This window comes from Bemisia tabaci, chromosome 5 (assembly GCF_918797505.1).
Source record: "Bemisia tabaci chromosome 5, PGI_BMITA_v3".
In the NCBI taxonomy this organism is placed as follows: domain Eukaryota; kingdom Metazoa; phylum Arthropoda; class Insecta; order Hemiptera; family Aleyrodidae; genus Bemisia; species Bemisia tabaci.
Window position 1 is genome coordinate 39996706 of NC_092797.1, and position 12599 is coordinate 40009304.

Here is a 12599-nt window from a genome sequence, read left to right on the forward strand (position 1 = left end):
TTTATAGTTGAGCATTTTCCAATTTTTTCCTTTAAATCTCTTCGAAAAAGTCCCAAAATGACTTAGCACTCTTTAAATAAGTAATTCACCCCTTCAACTTAACATTGATGGTACTTTGGATGGTTCCACCTTTTGCAGTGAGAGAAACTGAATTGCCGAGTTTCTGAGCTGGCTATGGCTGGCTCCTTGGTTTGTCCGTGTCCTTCGGTTTGATTTTGATTTGTGCAACTTCCTTAATGGATAATCTTACTTATCAAAATACTCTTTGACTGTGCGTGGAGTGTAATTTTGTCTTGAGTCTTGACAGCATTAGCACCATGTGAATCAAAATTTCAATCAACTCCATTTTTGCCGCAGGGTAGGGATCCTTTAGCTATCCTACCGCTATCAGAGTGCTGTCGAGAAACTAATCACAACTGTCGGTATGTTCTGTTGAGCAGTTATGTAAATATAAAACGGTTGTATTTGTTAGTCAATTTCTTTTGTATGTGAACAATAACTGAATGTCCAGAATTCCAAACATCTGACTGTATCTCAAGTATATGTCGGAAATATTTATCAAGGTCAGTGTTTGTGAATCCTTGGCAGCAGTTAATGAATTTCCCCTAAGTAACAACTTCGCTCAACAAAGTTTGGTAAGTAAGTACAGCTCAGATCCACCATCGTACACATATAATTACATATTAGTTTAAAATCAGTGCGAGTAATGTTTTGAGGGTAAAGTGTTCTCTATTCTCCAACATTTATTAGCAGGGGTGCGAATAGCGCGGAGGCTGAGAGGTACTTGTTATTTTTCTAGATTTTTCAGATTTGCAATTTTTGTGGAATACTTACTGTGACTTTGGCACACATTCTAAAATTAACAAGAAATTCCACAAAAGTTTGATCAGCGCGTTGTGCTGACCTTCTTGCGAGAACCTAGCCCGAAGCTGAAAATTGCAGAGGCATGAAACAATGTTCACTTTGGTTTGTGAGATTTTCTTATAAACTTGGCATCCTCATATTTGTCCGACTTTTACCAAAATAATCTTGAAATTATCTCTCCCATCACCACATAGCAACAAAATTAGCATAAACATTCTTGATAAGAGGTGGCATAGTATCCAGAGACCCCTGAGAGTTTTGTATTAAATACTAATGATGCTCCTCTGGCAGAATTAAAAATTGACCATTCTAAACTACATACTCATATCAACAGCTCTTGCTGACAACAACCTGCTACCTTCATCAACTTAATCTAAAGTTTAGAATAATAGATAAGCCGCCAACTAATGTACTATCATTTCCATGCAAACAGTCAACCTTGTATTTATTGAGGAATGATAAATACAGTTTTTACTATGCCTTAGAGTTCTTACCATAATTCTTACCATTTGGAGTCAGGAAATAAAAATAATTGCTTCATTGTTTGCATTTTTATTGGCCAACTAAGTTCACAGTGGAACTTTCGTCTACTTGGTGTTAATGAAGGTAAATATTTATTCTTCTCTTATTTGGATGAGAATTACCTAGGTACATCAAATAGGTATGACATACTGTGACACTGGGTGCCGCTACTAGGTACTCTACTTATATTTCAACGATACTGGAAAAATTCATAACTCAGGTAAGGGCGTTATCTTGCAAGCTACAGAGCTAGTAATTAGTCATATTTCGATCCTTTGAGATTCTTTCATCATTCAGAAATAAAAAACTAAATTCAGCTGGAACAGGCACATTTCTAGGTAGGAATGTGACGGATCATTTATATCTAATTTATATCTCATCGTCATCTCACTTATCAAACAATGCTTCTCGTCCTCATCTTGTTCTAATCTTGTTGAGAGCAGGCGAAGATTTGAAATGCGCGCTACAGATTCGGATTCGGTAGTCGCCTGGCAAAAGTGGTACCCGCCTGACGTCACAAAACTTCAAGATGGCAACAAAAATCAAACTGGGACAATAATCAAAGAAAAGGACTGTGGTGGTTACAAAGGAATACCTAAATGATCATTCATTTTTTCGAACCCTTATAATTTAAAAAAATTAATTTGAAGTGAAGTACGTATTTGGAGACTTTACACTTTACTGGGAGAACATCCAATGCCCAGCATGAGCATTGGAAACGTCATTCGTGAACTCAAAATGACCGACTTGTTTCGAATTCCGGATTTCGCTGGCCAGGTTGTACTTGACCTACGTCACAGGGTAAACAAACCTCAAGATGCAAACACCTTTTATTTCTCTATGCTGGTCTGGTCTTTCTGTTGTGCTGCGCTGCGCTGCCGCTGAGGCGCTAATGTCGCTTGTGCTGTGCAGTGTGCAGTTTTGTGCGTGTGTGTTGGGTTTTGTGTGTGTAATTGTGTATCTATCTATGTACTCCTCACTCAGGTCAGGTCAGGGACGAGTTCTATAGGACGCCGTTCTGTTGTGAGCGGGTGATTGCAGCGCATTCCCGCGTAGGATCCTAGTCAACTCAGAGGATCCTTCCCCCCGAACCTCGACTCATCCATCGCCCGCTCCAAAAGTGAGGTTAAGCCGGAGATTGAAAAATAACACATAAGGCGGCTGAATTCTTGAAAAATAAGTATATTTTTGGCGTTTTTCGACCCCTTTCGACAAGGAAGGGTCCGCCGCATGTAACAGTATGACGAAAAATTCGATTTTTCGCAGTTATACGCGATCCTACGGATTTTAATGAAGTCCAACAACTGATAACAGCAGTGAGTTGCGAGGATCCTACGCGCGATAGCAGCACTAGTACCTGCTCACGAATTTTTACATTGACTCTTACGGGAGTCCAGGGTCCTATAGAACTGGTCCCTGGTCAGGTGCAGTGCAGTCATAGAGAAAAAAAAGGAGGTGTTTGCATTTCGAGCATCTTGGAATATTTTGATGACTTGATGACGTAGGTGGGTACAGCTGGGTATAGGGACGTCCCCTCCACACTGTACCCACCTACGTCATCAAGTCATCAAAAAATTCCAAGATGCCCGAAATGAAATGCAAACACTTCCTTTTTTTTCTCTATGCAGTGCAGTCAGGCTCAGGCAGCTCTCGTCTGGACCATATTCGAGGCTTTTTGTGCCCTCAGATTAATTCCTTTTGTCATCTTGATATCAGTTTGTTTAGTTGTATATAAATTTTGTCAGGAATTGATGCAAATTTTATAGTTGGAACAATGGCTGCTGTCAGTGAATGCTTTTCCGTAGGGAGTACGGTGTCCTGTGTCACTTGCTATAAGAAAGAAATTGAAGGCGAAGTGTTAGCATTTGATTTTCAATCCAAAATGCTTGTGTTGAGTATCCTTTTCGTACAAGTGTATTATCCATGATTTTGCATCATTTCTTCTCCCTCAGCTGTCTGCTTATTTTGATGCAAGTCTAATTTCGCATGGTTTTTAGGTGCGAAGCAAGGTTTGGCATCCTAGCTGGTTTAAGTAAATGGAATCCGGTGGTTACCAGTGACTCTCTCGAAATTTCAGTTGTGTTAATTCTTTACACTTAAGCCTCATATGTTTTGGCTTTTCTTTTGAGCTACTTTCTACACGCAAAGATGCTGTAGGCTTAATGTTGAGGTCCTCCAACGATGGTTGACCGAATCTTTGGTTATGTTTACATTCAGTCTGTGTTGATGAGTGTTCTTCTTGAGCGCTTTTTATTCTTGTTGCACCGTTACGGTTGCACCATTGATGAGATATCTCTGAAACCAGAAGCCCGTTTTTGAAAGGGCTCTAGTCTTCCTAAATATTCTATGTTCCTTCCAAGCTCTGGTGGACGCAGACGCAGAGTTACAACTGCTTGAAAACTATTGAATGAAGAGCACTCGCAAAAGTCTTTTCAGTCACAAAAAAGTTAATGGAATGCAGTGGAGCATCATATCGTCTAAAATCCCGTTCATTTTAAACTTAGATCAATAACACTGAGGAATAATGTGTCAAAATTTAACATTATCGATACATGCTCTCCAAAATCTTTGAGATGATGCATTACTACAGCAAAAATTTTGAAAATGCTGTATTTTGATAGCAGTGCTTTTAATTATTGCTCATCTTTATTTGCTGACAATAAATCAAGTTTGAAATGACATTTTCAAGTAAAATTTTAGTAGGACATTCACGAATAAGCTGAGAAACTGTACATAATTATGTGTCCGGCAGCAAATGTTACGATAATAAGAAATTTGCAACCTTAAAACCTAAGATATGATTTTAGTTCAAGCTGTATTATTGATTCGTCAGTTAAATGACATGGCTTTGTCTCAGATAAGTTCATTCTCTTATCTGCTTTTATTAGTAGCAGTCACTGCATTATCCGCACAGGGCCCAGCAGTGGACGAATTTTCGTAGCAGAAATTGTTTTGGAAGATGAAGGTAGGCATTAAAAGTCTACTCAGGTGTCTCTGGAAAAGTAAGCCTTCTCTAATACCTGAAAAAAGCTTCCAAATTTTCAGAAAAAAGCAAGGGGATGCACTGCTTCACGCCCTACATGATCTCACGACTCTAATTAGACCCCTGGTTGCTAGCTGTAACATAGAATCGTACATCTTCTAGCTTGTCACCATTTCTGTATTTTCTTTGTTGCTGGAACATATGTGCACGCACATGTGTCAACTATGAAAGCGAATTTCTAAAAGAATAATATCAACTAGTTAACCCTATCAAGAATTGACACCCCGAAAAGTTTTATTTTTCTCACAGTTAGTTACTAAAATTCCTTAACTTTGTACTCAGAATGTCCTGCCAGCAATGGACGCCCGTCCTCTAACAATATTTACATAGTCAATCTATCTTTTGTTAGTGATGTTCAAGTGAAAAAAGAAGTCAGCCCCAAAGTAGAACCGCCTCAATCTTTGAATCTCAATAGAGTAAGTATTCGTTTCATTTTATTGTCCAGTTCCATAGTGGTCTGCAGGCCGATTATTGAGATTTAAACCAGCCCGATAAGACATCGAATTGCGATATATTGCATGGTTAAGATAGGGCTATGTCTTGTCGTGTCGGGCTGACATAGTCTCAATAATCGGGCGGCAGGAGTTTAAGTTAGACGAGTTCATTGTCATAAAGCTTCAAATTCGTCATGTGAATAAAATATGAAAGGACGACGGTCCAACCTTATGGAAAAAGTGGGCCCGGTTAAATCGGCTAGTTTTTTTATATGTTGTAGGTCTTAACCTATTGATTAAAAGTATCAATGGGTGTTTCTTCCTATCTTGAAGTTTTACCTCCCATTTTGGGGGTCAAAGTTGCCAATGGGCCTGTTGCAAACTTTTGCTAGGGCAAAAATAAGAATTGTTACTCATTGAAAGTGTCTAAAAAATCATGATGAGCTCATCAGCAAAGTTTGAAATGCACTTCTTACTTCACAATTTGCTTAAGAAATTTGCGTTTTTTTGAGCTTCCCCCCTCAAAAACGACACCACGGCATTGGCAAACATTTTGTCAGAAGAGTCATTCCATCCAACCCCTTCTCACAAGAATACTACGCAATATTCAACATAGCCGACGCCAATCCGCCTAAATACATGTGACAGGACAATGACTCTAACCACCTGAAAACAATCGGCGTGGTTACATTCCCATTTTTATCAAGGTGATAGATATCCGCCTTGATTGACTTTGTGCTTTCTCAACTTGGGCGAGGAAGCATCAGCCATGTTGAGCAGGGGTTGAATGGAAAGACTCCTCTAACGAAATGTTCACCTGTGCTATAGTATCCTTTTTGAAGTGGGAAGCTTAAAAAAACGCAAATTTCTTCGCAGATTGTGAAGTTAAGAGTACATTTAAAAGTTTGCGGATGCACTCGTCGTGATTTTTGAGACATTATTTATAAGGAACAACTCTTATTTTTGCTCTAGCAAAAGTTTTCAACAGGCCCATCCAGTGTATTATTGGTAGTTTTGACACCCGGGTTCATTGGCCGCCTTTAAGATTCTTTAATGGTTCGTTGAGCCAATTGTATGCTCTGAATTGGCTAGAGACCATCCGAATCTAAAGACTGAACAATTTTGCCTTATGGGGAAGTAGGGGGGGGGGGTGTGTGTTTATACCACAAATTTCAGCGTCAGCAAGTCACATTAAACCGATTCTTTTGCCGTGTTTTGGAGTCTTTTTCATGCCAATGAGACCGACTGCATCTTGGAAGGTCGACTGAGATGCAACTCAGAACATAGCATCTCAGAATTTTGGTGAGGGAAGAGGTTAGTTCCTTTTGAAAAGGAAAAAAAAAATATCTAAAAGGAGAAGTACATGACCATGCTTTTTTCTCAGATTTTCTAATTTTGTATAAAAATCTGAGAGAGCTCGCCTCACTTGATATATAATGAGAGCTTCCAGGATTTGATCCATTAATGATGGAGCTGCGGTAGGAAGAATAAAAAAACCAGAACCAATGAAATACCTTCAGAACTGATTGCAGTACATAGATTGCCTCCCACGGATTGCATTATTAGTACTTGTGTTTCACATACAATCTAATATGGCATCTTCCTCAACGCCATCATTTAGGGTAGTGGTTGGAAAAAAAGATGGTGGTTGTTTTGAGGTTGATACTTCATGGATTAAGATGAAAAGTAATTCGATCCTTTCCCTCTTACTCATTTTAGCAGAATTATCAAATGGAGGGGGGTGGAAATTATAAGCATTGTCAGTCCATTTCGACGGTGCAAGTCGGCAATCACATAACTCGGTTTGCGACGTTGCAGACTTCCTGTCATACTTTATTTTTTAAATGGAAAACTACTCAACGGCAATTCTTTAAAACTGTCATGATTTTTCTTCTCAATGCGAGGAAAATTCTGCAAAAACTTCAAGAAATAATGTCAATTTGCTCTCCTTTAAAAAAATGATGTAGAGGCGGAGATTTTCAGGCACCGCAAACAAGTTATGTGATTGCCGACTTTCACCGTCGATAAAACACTTAAAATTATGTCTGCTGACCCTTCATTATTGGAATGAAGTGGTTATGACAATTCACTTCAGATTGACTCTACAAATTTATAGTAAGGCGTGCAAAATTCGCGGGAGAGGTGCAGGTGCAGAGGAGCATGCAACCCTGACAAGATTTATGTGAAGAAAGACATAATATCAATGCAAAGCAACTAACTTTCAACTTGGTTGTGTGATATTATTCTTTGTCGTGTGTCTAAGTACGTAATTATTTTTTTTTTTTTAATCTTTTAGATAAATACTAGAGTTCGAAATCAGTTAGAAGAAAAGCAACGACTAATCACAGCCCTTAAAGGTGGAGTGTCAGCAGAAGGCAGGAAATTATTCTTGTCAATCAGCAAAACGTGAGTAACTCATAAATCTCCCTCACAAGTGTGATTTTTATTCCTCATTCATCATATGCTAGCCTCTAATTACACCCAAGAATTAAAAGTCTTCTCAGTACAGAAATATGGCAACCTCGATGTTGGCGCTTCAGCTCAGTTACCACATGTTGTTCACACTTCGGACAACACAGTGTGGGGAAGGGAGACTGCTTGATTGAGAAGTCTTCCAAAACTGTCGCTGTATACAATTTAATTCAAGTAGAGTAGTTTTCTTGTGAGCAAGAAAGAGCTTAATTTTAGCTTACATATCTTAGAAGTAATTTTTAAACGACATAAATTATTATATCATAATAATCCTTTTATCAGGCATTATAAAGTAGTACATTCTTCTATTTTTCGTGACCAATGCTGAATGCTGACCAATGACCAATGCTACCAAACGAATTTTGAATGCTGAATGAGAACATTATTATCTTGATTTAGAGCTAGTAGGTATCAGTTATTTTCAGTGCTTGCACTGTGTTCTATGTGAAATTTTGAAGAGGAAGCATGCCTGGAAATGCTTAGAGTCATAAATTGTCTGGTGGTTCATTGTATCCAAGACTAACAATATTGGATTGTAATATTGAGATTTAACATGGACAGGCCGAGGAATATATTGACAGTGAAATTATGAAAACATGTATAAGCATATTTTTTTGGTTAACTATCTTATCCTGTAAGTTGTTGAACAGCTATCAAGGTAATGGAAGACTTGCACTCTAGTATCCATAATAGTGTTTTAGTGACACCTTGGTCATTTAGGTGGTTTTAGACTGGTCACATGAGGAAGCCCAACTCAAACGGTTCCGAATGTTGTCCATGAACTATGAGGATTTGAACGTAACAAAAAAGTACACTTCATCATATGGGACCCCTCTGTATGTAGTCCCTCTTCATATTGAAGCAAGGAAGTTTGGAAAGGCACAAAGCGAGATACATGTTGTCTTGTTTTACCATAGATATTCCTTTGTATTGGGGGCCGTTAAAAATTACGTAATCCTATAGGGGGCAGCAGGTCAAGGAGAGCATCACACCACTTTGTTTAAAGTGTTAAAGGATAGGGACCTACATCACAAAAGCTTTACAAAGAGGATGGGGAGGATTAAAATGCCAAAAAAGTGCATTACTTAATTTATGAATACTCCTTTATTAATGGAAAGATTAATATGACCAGCAAAAAGTGGTAAATGGCTCAAGTTCAAAGAAGATGGTGATGGAATGGCAGTGAAATTTAAATTCAACCACTGCACTCTCTCAATCAAATTGTGATAAAGTTTTTTGAAACATTAACACCATCAATGAGTTATTTTTAGTCTTTCTTGTAACAAGTGATTCGTTGCTTTTTTTAAGAAGGCTTATAGGGGTGTTTAGATAAGTATTTCATATTTAGGGTGAAGTTGGATCATGGATTGCTGTTAAGTGGTATGAAAATTCCTCAGAGAGGAAAGTAACACAAATTTAAACAACAAAATTAGGATTACTCCAAGTACTTTACCCATCCAAAATCAGACGCTTCGTGAAACATTACCTCAAAAATTTGGGATGCGTAACAGTTTGAATTAATACCAGATAATTTTTTTCAGAATACCACAAATAACTTGGCAAGGACCGAATATTGTAGTTTTAAATCAAGTGACGATAACACCTCCGTACAAGCCAGAAAATGTCAGTGGAAAAGATGGGAAAGCACATCAGCATATCAGGAAATTGGTGAGTACAAGCTCAGCGTAAAAATTATATAAGGAACTTCTGTCCCTGGCTTACTCGTAAATCACATTTCTCCATTAAAAAGTTAATGGCATGCACACTGTTCCTAAAAAGAGCCAGGAAAGTGAAGTTTTTTATTTCAAAATTTAGTAAAATTACTCATGTAAGCCTTCAGAATTTTTTCCTGTCGGTAGAAATAATTTTCTTTTAACAGGTACCTTAAGAGTGCCAATTAAAGCTCAATAGGCCTAACGCATTTAGCCTTAAATGCCTTGCAACTAAGTAATAGCAAAATAACCGTCCATGCAGGAGGAATTAAGTGATGCTCTCTGAATGTCAGACAAGGGACCTCTAAGTCATTATCCCTGCGACCAATGGACTTCAATTGACAATAGTATTCATGGTAGAGTAAATTTCCAAATTCACTGCGATATTACTATTGACAATAAAATCTCACAGAAGCAAGGATCACCAAAATATGAACAATTATCCTTCATCATTTAACGATAAAATCACAAGATGATTGTGAATGTTAGAAGATCCTTTCAATTTACGAGTTTATCGATGATTAAATGGCAACTTCATTTCAATAAATTGCAATAGACTTGTTGACAATTTCCACCTGGGAAAATTTACAATATGGTCTTAAAACCACTACTGTCAGTTTTCTAATGAGATTTATCCTTGTTTTTCGGATGACCTTCATAATACTCACAGTTTTTCCTAATTCTTCTTTCTATTTTAGGTCGAAAAGTATGAAAAAGAAATGCAAGCTGAAGACTCATTGCACTCTGTGCCAGGACTTTCAAAAACATCAACCAATCACCTGGATTAGTTCTAGTCTATCAACAGTAAAATGTAAAAATATTTATTGATTGATTTTCTTTTTATTTTTTTTTTATGTCAAATTTTTTTTATTATTATTTTCATGGGGTGTAGAATGTAGACTAGGACATTCCACATTGCAGGCCTTTTTTACCCATTTGGGTTTGAATTACATCCATTTTAAAGCCTTTCTATACATAAAGTAATTTGCACCCTACTACTTGGGTGAACTTCTGAACAGTTGAAGGTAATCAGATAGTTTGGTTGATTTGAACTACTTTAAAATGAGCAAAAGCCAGTCAGTCAAACTGACAGAGTAAGTCAAAACCAAGATCAGTGGAAGTCAATTCATATAGCCTAGCCTTATAAAGTTCCATCATTTCAACTTTAAGTTCGTGTAAAAGAAGTCAAAGGACTTCAAAGCTTTATATCAGTTGTTCAATTTTCCTCCTTAAATCCATTTTGTACTGCTAAAATTATCATCCGAGCCCCAAACGTTTGAGTAGCTTTTATCTGACAGTAACATTACATGACAGTCACTTTCTAAAAATGGAGAGCCCATCTTTGACAAAAATGTGTTTGATTCAGTTAATAATGCAGTGACTGCTCGTTGAAGTGTGTGGATTTGTGCCGATGGCAACATCTTATCCACTTTCGTAGGGCGGTTGTGGTGAATCGTGCCAACATCTAGCATTATCTTATTTGTATTTGTACATGAACCTGTTAATTTATATCTTAATTAAGTCGTGTTTGCTAGAACAGATCAATTTCTTCTGTTTTGTTTTTTTCCATTTCATAGTAAGAGGGGAAACTATTTGATTGTTCGATGAGCAGTTGCTTGCACTGAGTCATTGTTCAGGAATGTATAGTTGCATTCAATTGTTCATACAAAAGTAGAATGATCTGTTGCAATGCTAAGGTACCAATCTATGCTATTATTTATCAGCCACTTTTTGGTGAAAAATGTGCGCTAATTGATTTCTTTCTGTTCTTTTTCATTCATCTCTGTCTCAATCCCTCTGTTATTAGTTCATCCCGGCACATTTGTTGTTTATTGATTACAATTCAATCATTTTGTTTCTTTCATCCATGATTTTACTTCAAATTATAAAACATATTTTGTTATTATATTTTATAAGAGGATGAATCCCATGGGTTTTTCTTTTTTACCTAAGGGTGCCCTATTGATTTTCGGGAAGCTATCGTAACAGGTCGTAAGAAGTCGCAACAATGAGAAGATCTTTACAGATAGCAATTAGAGTTTGAAGCTGACAACACTAAGCTGTTGCCGTGTGTATCAGGGCCAAGCAATGAAACGAGTAGATATAACGCACATCGTATTGATTTGAAGCTCATACAGTTCCTTGCACATCAGATCCCCATATCAACGGTGAAACTCCCAAACGACGTATCTCGGTTTGTGATGTCGCTGAGTTCCTATCATACTGTATTTTGTAAATAGAAAACTACTCAGTGTCAATTCTTTAAAACTTGAGTGATATTTCTTTCCTGTGCCAAGAAAATTCTGAAAAAAATTTCAAGGAATTATATTGATTCCTAAAATGATAGTGAAGATGTTGGAAACACCGCACACGAGATAAAAGGTGCGGAAGTTTCGCCGTCGATATCTCTTTCATTTCTGGCCCTCAGTCCGTAATCTGTTAAACCAGCTTCACTACAACATTAAGTTTTTGCAACTTCTTTTGTTCTCCGACAATTCTTTACTAACCTTTGTTGATCCTCAGGAAGTCTTGATTCCTATGACCCTTTGTCAAAAACTTGCATAATTATTTCTATTTTTGAATCCACCTCTGTAGGTAAACTCAGGTAAATCGTAGCAATCTGTGACCGGAGAGCAACAAACAACAGCCGTTAACATGGTGCTCACTTAAAGTACTGTTTATATAAGTTCCCTGACCCGTCAAAGTTTTTCCCAATGAAAATTATTGCAATTCCTTTGATTTCACATGAAAAATTTCCATGTGTACTGCTGTGAATGAAAAATTTTTGGCCTAAATTTTTCTGCCACTTACAGAAAGATGTTAGCTTTTCTTCCTCAGGATCAAGCATTAATCAGTGAATGGTTCAACTTTGCAATTTTGCAACCCTTCAATGAAACTTATTCCTCCGTTCACTACTTGGAGTGTAACTCAGAGCATTGAACCCCGAACCAAGCTGAGGTTCAGTTTGATAGTGTGGACAGCACTGGTTTTTTTCTAGATTTCTCAAATTTCCAGTCTTTTCCGTAAGATTCCCTGACTTATTCCTAACGACGTTATGAAATTCTTGATTTTTCATACCTACCAACACCCTGGGACAATGACAATAACATATCATTGAATAAATCACAGTTGCACCGGCTGCAATACATTGCAATTACATGAAATATTTGTCGCTGATGTATCGGAATGTTATGTGCGTTCTTTATTGATCAATTGAAGGGGCTCCTCTCACTAACATTTATTGCAACTCAATTGAAAGAATTTGCAATCCCCTCCATTGCGATATCTACCCATCTTGTATCTACGACTCATTTAACTGATAATTTCAAATCTTCATTCATTAACCAAATAGTGTAATTTCGATTTCACAGTAGAACATTAAATGCACATGTTTTATTGCATTAAATTACAATACTATTTGAATACCTACTAGCTGTTCTAGATACGCTTCGAGCTTTATTCCCTGTGTTTACACTGCTAAAAAATTGTAGGGAACTCAGGAAAGTTCCATAGATGACATATGGGGCCTCCTTTTCTTTATGCTTCCCTTCA

General features: G+C 37.4%; 1 protein-coding gene across 1 annotated transcript; it reads left to right on the forward strand.

Annotated features, from left to right (window-relative positions):
* The first annotated feature begins 2994 nt into the window (after positions 1 to 2994).
* LOC109040773 (protein LSM12) lies at positions 2995 to 10972 on the forward strand. The gene is made up of 5 exons (XM_019056824.2): positions 2995 to 3281; positions 4712 to 4845; positions 7160 to 7269; positions 8877 to 9003; positions 9746 to 10972. Exons 1-5 carry the CDS (start codon positions 3161 to 3163, stop codon positions 9833 to 9835), a joined length of 582 nt encoding a protein of 193 aa, XP_018912369.1. The 5' UTR covers positions 2995 to 3160; the 3' UTR covers positions 9836 to 10972.
* The last annotated feature ends 1627 nt before the right edge of the window (positions 10973 to 12599 follow it).

Bases quoted from the DNA above. Each gene is read 5' to 3' on its own strand.
- LOC109040773 (XM_019056824.2), top strand. From the start codon at position 3,161: ATGGCTGCTGTCAGTGAATGCTTTTCCGTAGGGAGTACGGTGTCCTGT. The intron at 3,282-4,711 runs GTATCCTTTTCG...CTTTGTACTCAG, and splicing joins ATCCAAAATGCTTGTGTTGA to AATGTCCTGCCAGCAATGGA. The intron at 7,270-8,876 runs GTGAGTAACTCA...AATTTTTTTCAG, and splicing joins TTCTTGTCAATCAGCAAAAC to AATACCACAAATAACTTGGC.